This window comes from Dinoponera quadriceps, unplaced genomic scaffold, assembly GCF_001313825.1.
Source record: "Dinoponera quadriceps isolate SergipeBrazil2010 unplaced genomic scaffold, ASM131382v1 scaffold1146, whole genome shotgun sequence".
NCBI classification, from domain to species: domain Eukaryota; kingdom Metazoa; phylum Arthropoda; class Insecta; order Hymenoptera; family Formicidae; genus Dinoponera; species Dinoponera quadriceps.
Window position 1 is genome coordinate 214,519 of NW_014555229.1, and position 13,140 is coordinate 227,658.

General features: G+C 44.5%; 1 protein-coding gene across 2 annotated transcripts in view; it reads left to right on the top strand.

The window, feature by feature from the left end:
• The window catches only part of LOC106743588 (RNA-binding protein fusilli), a 50,785-nt gene extending 38,416 nt beyond the window's left edge, over positions 1 to 12,369 (top strand). For both annotated transcript variants that reach the window (XM_014617584.1, XM_014617585.1), the window contains 2 exons: positions 8,924 to 9,126; positions 9,979 to 12,369. In XM_014617584.1, the coding sequence (XP_014473070.1) occupies positions 8,924 to 9,126; positions 9,979 to 10,158 (383 nt within the window). In that variant the 3' untranslated portion in view covers positions 10,159 to 12,369. The remainder of the gene's footprint in view (positions 1 to 8,923; positions 9,127 to 9,978) is intronic.
• Positions 12,370 to 13,140: the final 771 nt, after the last annotated feature.

Consider the following 13,140-nt stretch of genomic DNA (forward strand, 5'->3'; position numbering starts at 1 on the left):
TTTTTGTTTTATATATATATTGTTCGCTGTTCCTCATCATACTTCGGAACACGCTGCTATACTTGATGATTCGTCAGCTCGGTGTAATCGTCTCGCCGATATACGGCGGCGGGGTCCCCCCCACGTACATTCTCAGAAGCGAGAAGCTGTGCACCATTCTCGCGGTGTTCACGACATTCCGTTTTATATTCCGAGCGCGAGCTTCTTGACGAAACGGTACTTCGTGATGCGTTACTTGGCGATGGCAAACTTGGAAGTTACGTTACCCCGACTGGGAGATACACAACAGGATTATGTCCGTCGTGATCCGGTATCCGCGATTTCTTCATCAGTTATAGGGATCGGACAGTGAACAAGTTGTAGACCAATCGTGCACAAATCAGCGAAGCTAAGTGGAACGAAAAACACAGGAAACTCACAACAGTGTCCTCGGGTTTGTCTTAATAATGCCGGGACAAACCAAAAATCACGAGTTTCCAATGTTTCTTCTTCATCGTTAAATGTCCATGAAAGTAACATTGTAAGTCACTATTGAATTTGTTTTGATCTTCTCTGCATCTTTTCAACAATAAAAATAACAAATTGTAGACTAATCATACACAAACCAATGAAATTAATGAACAAAATGGGAAAAAAAGAAGGTAAAGAAAGAAAGAAACAGAAAGCTCGTAATATCTCGGTTTGATTTGATAATGGTGGTCTTGCCGGGACATGCTAAAACATTAAGAGTTTCCCTGTGTTTGTTCCAATTTTTAAATGTCAAGAAAAATAACATTATAAGTCACTAGTGAATTTGTCCCGATCCCTTCTACATCTTTTCAATAACAAAAAGATACATGGTTCTGTTAGAATTAAAAAAAAGTCAAGGCGACCTTGATTTTTTTACGAAGAAAAGATGTTTCCGAAATGTTTCTCGTTGCGTTTCATCGTCGTTCACGATTAATGTCTTCTGTCCGAACGCTGTAACTAATGAGAGGAATCGTGAATGCCGTTACGACGAATAACTTGTGTGTATGTAATGCCTTAACGTTTGGAAACGCCTCGTACAAATATGGCCGTTACTTACGTACGGTTAGCAACGGTACTTAACGCGTAATTTGCGAAACGACTTAATTTACCTTCGTTTGAATATAGACGGCGTGTAAAACGCCGACAAGTATGTTAAGTTTGATATAGTAGGATGTAATTCTACACATATATTATATATTATATAGCGTGTCCACACACACACGCTTATCTTGGGTATAATCACGCGTTTTTCCGTAGAATAACTGAGACGTCGTATCGTCGGATCATGTAATATGAAATGAAAAAAAAAAACAAAACCGTTTGCTCCGTTACGTGAGCGCAATTGTGCCTTCCCCCCGACGAGTGATGAACACTCGGGAAAACACCCGGTTCCTCGAAATTACACACGACAGACACGCGTGTGTTACACTGTGACGATTGTCCCGAAGTATATACGCGTTGTTTCTGGATTCCGATGGAAGATTAGAATATCCTCCATTCAAAAAATTCCCATCTCTCAGGTACTCTTGATCACGGGCTCGTCCATTCCCGGCATGCCGGGCGTCGAGACTCGATCGTACCCCAGGCTCGACTCGATTTCCGCTCTTTGATTTTGGTGTTCGATACGTCAATATTGACGCGGTGAGAAGTATGCGGTTAGAATATTCGTAATAATTGTTCCAAAAAGTGGCTGCAGATCGGTACAACCGGGAAAACAGCCACTCGTTTATACACATACATACACACGCATACATACATATGTGTGTATATATATAGGGTGAACCACGCAACATGATCAGCTTAACCCTTATCGGTCGTAAGTCACCTCTCACGTGACAACAATACTTCGTCGCTGCGGTCGTACGTCACGTGGGAGATGACAAGTTCGCATATTTATCGAAACCAGCTGCAACCTAGTGAGAATCAGGCATAAAAAGCTAGCGTCCGATAAGGGTTAATTTCTGCCGCTGGTGAACCGCTTGAACATTTGTTTGTCTAGTGTAACACAGTTCGAGGTGAGCTTTAAGATTATCCTAAGATTCATCTTGAATCATGTTCTACTAGAAAAAAATGTTCAAGCGACCCGCTTACAGCAGAATAAACTAAGCTGATCATGTTGCATGGTTCACCTTGCATATACATATACATGTGTGTATACATATATATGTACACACATACAGATAATCACACATATATATTTATATAAAAATATATATGTTTTATATATATATATATATATCTATCTATTTTGATAGGAACCTTTTATTAGAGCGATAAGTAACATTCCCTCCAATGTTGTATACCTTGTAGAGAGACCTCTTCAGAGGTTTTGATAGATTTCTTTTGTACACACGTGGCAACTATTTTCTTGGCGCATGTATGTTACAATCTACGCGTCGATTGTGATCGAGTCCGCTCGCCGATCGTTCCGAGGCGAGCTCTTCGCCTGTAACCGGTCTCGTCGCGGACTCGTCGTTCTCTTTCCCTCTCACGGATTGTGACATACGAGCTTCGATTTGAACTAGAGGGCTAATATACGTGAATTAGCAGGAAACGGGATCCGTTGGAGCCACGAGTCGTGCTTGCAAACACATAAAGACACACATATACACACACACTCTTATGCACGCGCACGTGCCAAAAAAGAAAAAAAAAAATATGAAACAACGACAGTACGAAAGTAATCGACGTATCCGGCGTACTTGATTTGTGCGACGAACGGTACACGTTTTCTTTTTCTATCTCATTTGGTAATAACGACTGTGTGCATTAATCCGATTGGTTTTGGGCGTAGCGAGGGCGATCCGATAAATCAAGGCGAGGGGAGGGAGGAGGGATAGAGGGGTACAGAAGAAAGCGGGAAGCACACGCCGACCTTGTTGTACACTTTCACGGCTTGTGATTTAACTTTGGTGTCGGCGGTGTTCACTCTCTCTCCAAGCTGGCTTGCGGCCTAATACTTTGTGATAGTGTAGCTCGACGAGGATTTATCATCGATACGCGGACAGGACGGTGTTGTTGTTGTTATTGTTATTACTACTATTACTACTACTACTACTACTATTACTACTACTACTATGTGAATCGAGCATCGGCTTCACCAGGGGTGGTATCCTCCGCTGATTCCGTTCGTAGACGACTGTTGTATCTCGCACTGCCATGTCAATAATAAGCTTCCAATATTTCCATTATCCGTGTAGCCTATTCTCGTGGCGTGCGGACGCCCGCGGAAGCTGACAGAGAGAAAAGACGAGAGGAGGGGGAGAGATGCTCTCTCTCGTGAAGTTGATCTTGATTCTGTCGCGCGCGCGTATCGCGATGCACCGTCTCGGTGTACCTTCTCTTCTTGCCACGTTTTTCTTCAACACACACACACACACATGCGCGACATATATTAGAATATTATTAGAATAATGGGCTAGTTGTACACATACATGTACACACATACACATATACACCTTGAGCGCGAGATGATCATCATTGTTTTGCGAATACAATGTCAAAGGGTATACGTAAGACAACTGGTTGCATGTCATGTTGGTTTGTGAGTGGACTTGCGCATATATATATTATACACACGGTATACCGAGTATCGTGGTATAATTGCCTCCGTTTCGCGCGAACGATGTCCGCATAACGGGGGTCTGATCAATCTTCTTTCTTCGCATGTGATTACCACGTGTGTGTGTGTGTATATATATATATATATATACATATACATATATATATATATATATATATATAATAGTTTGTAACTTTTCTTCAGCCAGCCCGGACGTCGTCTCCTCTCTGGAAGTTGTCCCTCACGTACCTCCTCTCGTTCCCGACGCGCTGCTGCAACGCAACCTCACGAACGCGAATGTCTTTCTCTCTTTTTCTCTCTGTCTGTGTCTTTCTCTCTCTCTCTCTCTCTCTTTCCCGTTTCTCTTCCCTCATGCGCGCAATCCCCCACAATTATCTTTCGGACACAAACATACACACACCCACACACACGTCCACGGGACCACTTTTTCGCACAGGACGCAGTAGCATTATCGCATAGAGGTCGGAGAGTAGCAGTAATCTTGGTGTAATCCCTTTTTAGTTCTGTTTCCGTTATAGCAGCTGCAAATAAAAACAAAAACAGTATCTGTCATTAATTGGACGCACTCTCGATCCGGTTTCTGGTATTAATTAACGTAACGTGCTCGAGATGTGGTATGTTATCTCGAGGGATAACCGAGGGTTCGTTCGTGTAGGAACGCCGAGCACAATTTACGCAAGTAAATAATCGTTCCTTTAGTCGCAGGACGCTAAAAAGTGCGAAATTACCCGGCGACACGCGGGCGCGTTAAGGAAGGAGGACTCAAATGGGAAGAATAAGAAAGAGGGAGAGAAAGAGAGGAAGAAAGATCGCCTCACGTGGCTGTAATCCGTCGATAATTCGTCCGATTAGCGTCCTGGGATTAAGCGTTCAGCAGGGGCGTGCATTTCTGAGATACCGTGGAATCGGGATCGCACATTCCGATTCGGCTTGACATAGCATTAATAATCGATACCATAGAGATAGTTAAACAGAGGCGAGGCGATGCGAAATTGATCGAATTGTCTAGCGAATTGATATCGCACGAAGTGTCGAGATTCACGTCTCTCTCGTCTACCGAGCTCCTCCCCGCTTTCGCATCGTTTCCGTCTCGGGGTTGCATTTAGGAGTGTGTGTTTTTTTTTTTTAGTACAAGTGTATGCCGGACGCGTGAGAGACGTATCTTCGAGTTCCGTCTCTCAAAGCTGAAGCGAAATCCCATCGTCTTCGGTCTCGTCACTCTTCTCGTCGACGAGACGTTGCTTCTCCTCTCGTTCGAATGCTGAAATCTTGCATTCTCCTTTGCTCTCGTACATTTTTCTGATAATTGTCGGGGACACGTCCGACACGCGCGCGGCATATACGCGTTTATTATCCATGCATACGCACGTACACACACATACACACACACACGTACACACACATACACACAACCACACACACGCGCGACGTCGGTACAAATCTTTCTTTTTTTTTAAACTCCTGTATACACGCACACACACACACACACTCTTTGTATCTCGACGATTTTTTATATCGACGATAAGAACGATCATGTTTAATAAATGTGCCTTGTGGACATATATATCTTTTTGCTTGCCGGGTTGGTGGACTCTTACCCTGATTATATTACCTCCGCACGGTGGTTGCGCTCTTCGCGTCTCGTCTCTGCCCGCCTGTTACTCCCCCCTTCCCTCCTCCGCCCGGGCTTTCTTTGTCCCCCTTCGCACGTGTACTTGCACCTTCCGCGGGTTTTGTTCCCGTAGTGGTTTCTCGCAGTAGTTTTCGCAATTTAGGTGATTAACACGCTCGAGAGAAGACTCTCGCGATTTCTCGCGATGGAGCCTAGCGGTGGGAGAGACCGCGCGTCGAAGACCGCAACCATCGTATGTTGTTCCGTTCTATTACATTTTTTTTCATTGGGGTCACAGGTATCTTTGGTATCTACAGATCAACTTGGAAATTTTTGTGTTATAATCCTACTTAGCTCTCTCTCTCTCTCTTTCTCTTGCTCGTTCTGTTTAATTGTTGTTTTTTTTCTCCCTGTTGCTCCTTCTCTCTTTCTCTCGCGCAAAGGTTCTCTCTCTCTCTCTCTCTCTCTCTCTAATTCTCTTTCTCTCTTTGTCTCTCTCTTTCTATCTCTCTCTCCCTCCCTCTCTGCCCGATTCTCTCTTTGTACGTGAATCCTTTTCAACCCCCGGAAGACTAATCTTTTGGTGTGTCTTCTTGTTTGTCCGTGTTTCTCTCACAAGGAAACACCACGCTAGCTCGAACTCTTCGATTTCGATAAATTTTTATGGATATGTAGACAAAAACTCAAGACCTGAATAAACGGTATGCTTTATTCGCGGCCTATTTCCGTCCTCTAAAAGGGCGTTTTTTCGCGTATTACTCTGGAACTACAAGAAACAGGGAAAAATGTTGAGAATAAAAGTTTAATGGCAAATTTAAGGGCTACCAAATGACATGAACAGAAATTAAAAATTTTCTTCTAGGAAGAGATAAAAAGAATTCTTTTTATTTCCGTTTATGTGTGGCTCGTAACTTGCCACTAAAAGTTTGTCCTAAACATTTTCTTCCATCTCCTGTAATGTGAGAGTTATAATTTGCGAAAACGCGTCCTTTTGAATTTGAGTTAAAGCATACCGTTATTCGTGTCTGAGTGATTCTACGTGTTCACGAAAGTTTAGTCGAATTGAAGAGTTCAGGTTCCCGGTGTTTCTTTGTCAGACCTTGTATCGATTCTCGCCGAGCTTCATCGGCCGGCTTCACCGGGAAACCGAGAGCTCTCGAGTTACTCCGAGTCAAACGATACACCGGAAGTCACCCCTCAATGTGGCAAGTGTCTTTGAGCCATTGCTTTTCGCTATGCCGATCGTCCCAGCGCGGCCTAGAGACTAACGGTAGTCTAGCATATCTTCACTTCTCTCCCGTATATCGTGTGTCACGTTTCTTCTTCCCCCGCAAACGATCCTCTCAGATCCACGATACGCGTTGAATCGCGCGAAATGTACTGCCTGTTACTCGTATCACGTCTATCCGCTTATCAGCGTAATTTGTCTCAAAAGACTGCTACTTTTTATCGTATTCTTTTTTTTTCTTTATTCGCACATTCTCATGGTTCAGATATTCACCGAAACGCTGTCGGAAACTTCGTGTATGTCGTCGATGACCGTCTCACATCAGCCGTTTTCGAGCGTAACTGTATATAATTGCACGGAAAAAGAAGTTTCTTTGGATTCAGTGTACGTGTTTGCTTGACTTAGATCTTGTTTAATATATAAACGATATAATTTAATATTAAATATCATTCCGTTTGAACGAAAATGTCGTTGTTTCAATTAGAGTAAATCATGTTCTTGGATATAAAAGACAGTATTATATTATTTTGAGAAAATGATATTTGGTTTCTAATAGGAAAATGTATTTTATCATGTGAACATTTTATTATTAAATATTGTTCTACTGGAAAAAAGAAAGAGTCCTTTAATATTTTTCTAATATAGCGTGTCTTATATCTCTCGAATAATTTCTTTATTCATAACAACCATTGTAATGTTTAGATAAGAATACAAAAAAAAAATATATATATATATATATATTATTCAACGTAAAGATATTTATTGTTTGAGAAACTAATGAAACAATCTTATTCGTTGAATTAAACATTTGTTTGCTCCAATCCGAGAGACTTTGTTTCAATTAAAGAAATCGGTTAAATCTGAAGAGATTTTCTCTTTTCTCTGTGCGAGACGTGAGAATTTTCTGTCAACAGAACGTATAGTGTTTCTGGCAAATTAACCAAAGGTGATAAAACGATACGCGTACGATAGGCTTTACTTTTCGTCGCCTGATCACGATAAGAAGTCGCACGCAAAATGGCTTTTTCGCTGGGCAAAAGAGAGAAGGAAGTGAGAGAGAGAGAGAGAGAGAGAGAGAGAGAGAGAGAGAGAGAGAGGAAGAGAGAGAGAGAGAGAGAGAGGGTGAGAGAGAAAGGGTGAGAAAGAGGAAGGAAAGGGAGAGTAGGAAAGGGGTGAGAAAGGGAGAGAGAGAAAGAGTGAGTGAAAGGGAGAGAATCTGCGTGTATCTGGTGATTTGGCAGAGGGGCGAAATCGCAAGTTGGTGCTGCATATTACATATATATATATATAAAAAAAAGATATACATATATATATATCGTGTTACAATGGTGCAGTGTCGATTGCTGTTATGGTAGCGGGACCTACAAATACTAACTTCCGTGCTTTCAGGTAGGACAAGTCCAAATCATTATTCCTTCGGACGACCGTCTCTTGTACGTTCCGGGCGAATGCGACGAGATTTCGTGGCTCAACCATTTCGAATTCGCTCGAAGCTCTCTTCTCGAGCCGAGCGTACACCCACGAGGAACGAACGCAAATTTGCGCTGTTACAATTTGGAGAATGCGTACGCCATAACGAACGTTTCGTGTCGATTCGCTCCTAAGGTGGTTCATCGAGGAAAGTTCGTTTAAACGGGAATTTATCGCACGCCGTTTATTCGCTCAGTGTGCACTCACCTTTAGCCGACTGTTGAAATCTCAGATTCGCCGTTGAACTCGCCGAAAGTGCCGACACCTCGCCGGCGTGTCACCTCGCGAGAGATTACTTTGCACGTACCGTACAAGGGCGGTCTAAGTTGAAAGTGAAATCGTGCGGATCGGCGCGACGAGGGTTGCGCGAACTCACGGGACTTGGGATGGTGGCAACCTCTCTTTTGTTACCGGGAAAGAAAGAGAGAGAAAGCACTAATTCACTTTCTTAGACGCGCGGACACTTAGACGTTGATTATGACCGACTGATATATATATATACACACATATACTTGGCGCATTACTAGTACTAAACGATCGCTTTGTGTGCTTCTAGAAACTCCTGCGGATCTGCACGATGTCACTCGTCGTAATTGTGGAGTGGTTACATTAGTGGGCACTCTTCTTTACGTTTGTACATACATAGACGGTCAATCGTGGGTACTACAAGTCTCTTTTGTTTCTCTCTCTTTGCGAACGACACGATTAATTTTCATTTTTTTAATTTCCTTTTTTTTCTATCACAATCTCCGTGCGATCCCGCCCGAGAGATCCGCCGGACGCGATGTTCCTCGCGACCTTCCGCGAGAGATCAAATGATTCTCCAAGATTCTAAGACGGATTCTCAGTCAGTTTTCTACGTCAGATCGAGACGCTCGCGCTTTTCTTTTTTTTTCACGGACAAATTCCAATACGTGCCTTCCTGCCTGTGTCTTGTACGAGTCGAAAACGGCGCTCGAATCGTCGTCGTCTCGTTCGTGTCTGAACGTTGAGCGTTTACAACATGTTCTTCTTTCTGTAGGAGGCACGATGTTGCCGCCGCCACCGGTAGCCATATTCCCACCTGCGGCCGCGATGTTACCGCGCGGCCCGCCGCAATTCGCGACGCCGTATCCGCCGCCTATCTTCTACTGGCCTTACCCATCGCCGCCGGTCAGTCCGACCAATTATTACACTCCCGCGAGTGTCAGCGGTATCGCGCCGATCCCTCAGCAAGCGGCCCTGGTAAGTGAAACCTCGTCAACGAGTAATCATTTCTTCATAGGAGAATTATTTCTCCTTTCAAAGAAATCCTTCACTTAAGATAACGATACATATTCATTGAAGAGTCTAACAACTCGTGCTTATTAATCGAAATATCAGCACCCACCGAATGAATAACGTTTACTTTTTCGACACTTTTCCTCTCTCAGTGTATCATTCTGATATTTTCGAGATTCTGACGTTTTCGTCTAGCGAACTGGAGACATGAACGGGAGTCCGCCATGTTTTTAAAATAATTATCAAATTATTTTTTATCCTACGAACGCGATAACTTTCCTTGTCAAAATCGAGATTTAAAATAATTCTTTGATATTTATAAAAATTGAAATTGAAATTTTTAATTTCGACTTCGATCTCTGTTACTTAGTAAGACTCGATTGAATTCACGGAGCCTTTACAAATATTCAGTGCCCATAAAGTCTGGCTGAGATCTGAACGAAGACAGTTCACCTCTCCGCTGTGTTCTTCGGAGCAGCGGTCGTGTAACTTTCCCTTGAGAGTGGAAACGTGAAAGGTGAAGAGTTTCACGCGAACTCGACGGATTTAGATGTCATTCAACTTGTCGAGCGTTAATTCAAATTTAAATCGATTGAATCAATTAAAATTGAAAATAAATTTCGAACTATAGAAACATTTCGTTTTTTCACGTTTCAAAAAGTAACCCGGCCGCCGTTTCAGAGTTGAATACCGAACGTTTAGCGTTAGTAATCGAATTACTCTTCGAGATACTTTCGTCGCTTCGTCGACTAGCGATTATTTGATACTATCGACCGTCGACGTTGTCCCAACTTTCGAAATCTCTCGTGCTTTCAGTTGGCACCAGCGGAATGTCTGCAGCTAGCGCCCGGGGCGACGGTGCCGACGTCCACCCCGACGGCGGCTGACGCGCGTATCGAGGCGTACCTGCCGCGGGTGGAGCTGGAGAAGCGGATGGCCGCGTTGCCACCGCCGCAGACCGAGTGCAATCCCTTCGTCGAGGTTTTCATGGTTTGATCCGCCTGGAGAGGACCCTCTTGCCGATCCTTGACCCGGTTCCTTGCCTCGTAGGTCGTTGTTAATCCCAGGCCGAGACGAGCGGACAGCCCCGTGTCTCCTCGTTTCTCTCTCGCGTGTCCACGCTTTTCGCGCTGAAAACCGGCAAGATAAAACAAGCTCCCGACGGAGCAACCGCGCACAAAATCCTGTCTCCGTCACGTCGACGAGCGACTTTAGCATTTTTTTTTTTTATTTTTTTTTTTAATGAGAGACCTCGCACACCGCTGATATGTATGTATGTATACGGTATGTTGTATCGCGCGCGGGAGAGTGTGACGGATGAGAAGCCGAGCGGAAAAGGGGGAAGAGAGCGGGAAACTCCTTCGCCGGGTTCACGAAAGGAGGGAAGAAAAGAACCGTGTTTGTGTCCGCAGAGCGACGCGTAAGTCTCTCACGCTCTCCGCGGGAATTCCTCTCTTCTCCGGGGGCCGAACCTTCGCCCTACGTGTATGTGAAATCTTCGTATGATGCGTCGCCTGCGCGCGAGAGAGCGGCGCGTTTCTTTCTAGTCTAGAGATAGATAAGGGCCGGTTGTGCGTCGCATTCACGCACAGCAGCGTCGTTTCTCTCTCGTCGTTTGTTCCGATACCCCCTCCCCGCCTCCTTGTGAACGGTTTGAGTGCCGCGTTTTCTTCTTTTTTACTTTTCTTCTTTCTATGTTTTTTTTTTTCTTCTATCGTCATTCTCTCGCGGTGTGTCACTCTGCTAACGCCCCACTCTGTGACGACGGTTGCCGGTGACGAGTGAAAAATAGAATTCGATTGATTCGGATTCGACGAGTCCCACTGTGTAAATTATACGTGGATCGTAGATATGAATTATTTGCGCCGGTCGCGCCGAGTGCGAGCGAGTGCGACGGACAATGTTTTCAGGGGCGCAGCCCGCGCGCCCTCAACTCGCGTTCGAAGTGGAGGGACGAGCGTCGCCTTGAACAGCGCGTTCTCGATCTTCCGTCGAAGCCGAGCGTGGAGCGCCATAGCGGGCTGTGCGCCTCTCTGCGTTAATTTTTTATCCCTTCGGATTTTACACGGCACCCGCTTTACGTATATATGTTAGTTAATTTAAGCTTTTAAGATGATGAAAATTTACGTACGCATCTAACGGGTGTCCCGTAACTCGTGGTGGCACAGCCGGGCGGAGTGGTGTGATTCCACGCGAAGAAAATAAGCTAAAGGCATTTAATTATTCGTTTCTTCGAAAATTTTCCGAAGGAAACTTTCATGTGAAATTTTTCCGAAGAAATCTTTTCGTCCGAACATTTTCAAAAGGAATTTCTTTATACGAGATATTTCAGAGGGAAATTTGTGCAAAACTTTTTCGAATTTTCTTCATACGAGATTCTTCAGAAACAATTTTTTGTACAGAACTTTTGAGAAGAAATTTTCTCCGTACGAAATTTTTCCAAAGAAATTGCTTGACACGATATTTTTCCGAAGAAATCTCTTCGTACGAAATTTTTCAGAAGCAAATTCTGTCGTCTTCTTCGGGAGGATTTCTTTTCACGCAAAACTCCACGGAAGAAATTGTTTCGTACGGGGCTTCGTTTTCGTGAAAGACAACTTGGAATATTCGTCGGGTGCGCGTGCACTCGGCAGTGTGTCTGGAATCAAGTGACCTCGCGCTGTACGCCGTCTCCGTGCGCATTTTTTCACGTAGAATCACCCACTCTCCGATTGCACATCAGCCACGGGATACCCTGTATCTGCACAATACGTACGCTTTCCTATACGTATGTATGCACGTGTGTGCGGATACACACGCGTACGTATGTATATATATATATATTTTAAATCTATCCTCTGTGTATCATCGCGTTCGCGAACTCGAGTCATCATTTAATCCCCGCGTGTCCCCGTGTTCCTTCGTTCGTTCCCGAACGTTCGTCCGCTCTTTATAATGTCTTTCAACGCGCGTGCGCCGTCGAGAGTGTCGCGACGGCGTTCTCGCGTTTCTTTACGTTAAAAACGCGAAATCGTGCACGACAACAGCAAATATTACAAAAGTCTTCCGTTAAGTTCTCGCTTCCTCCTCTCGCCCCCCCCCCCCTTCCGGGCAAATTTTATCGTTTCGTTTGTTAATTCGCGTTCATTTCCGACTTAGAGAGAAAGATACACACGCGCACGCGCGCGCGCACACACACACACACACACACACACACACACACACACACACACACACACACACACACACACACACACACACACACACACACACACACACACACACACACACACACACACACACACACACACACACACACACACACACACACACACACACACACACACACACACACACACACACACACACACACACACACACACACACACACACACACACACACACACACACACACACACACACACACACACACACACACACACACACACACACACACACACACACACACACACACACACACACACACACACACACACACACACACACACACACACACACACACACACACACACACACACACACACACACACACACACACACACACACACACACACACACACACACACACACACACACACACACACACACACACACACACACACACACACACACACACACACACACACACACACACACACACACACACACACACACACACACACACACACACACACACACACACACACACACACACACACACACACACACACACACACACACACACACACACACACACACACACACACACACACACACACACACACACACACACACACACACACACACACACACACACACACACACACAACACACACACACACACACACACATTATACCGATACATATATTAATTAACGAATCAGCACTTAGTGAATCTTACGATACATATATATAGAAGTATATAGATACATAAATAAAGTGTCGTTCGAAACGCCGCAGCGAGTCGTTGAACGAACGGCACCGGCTGACGAGAGATTA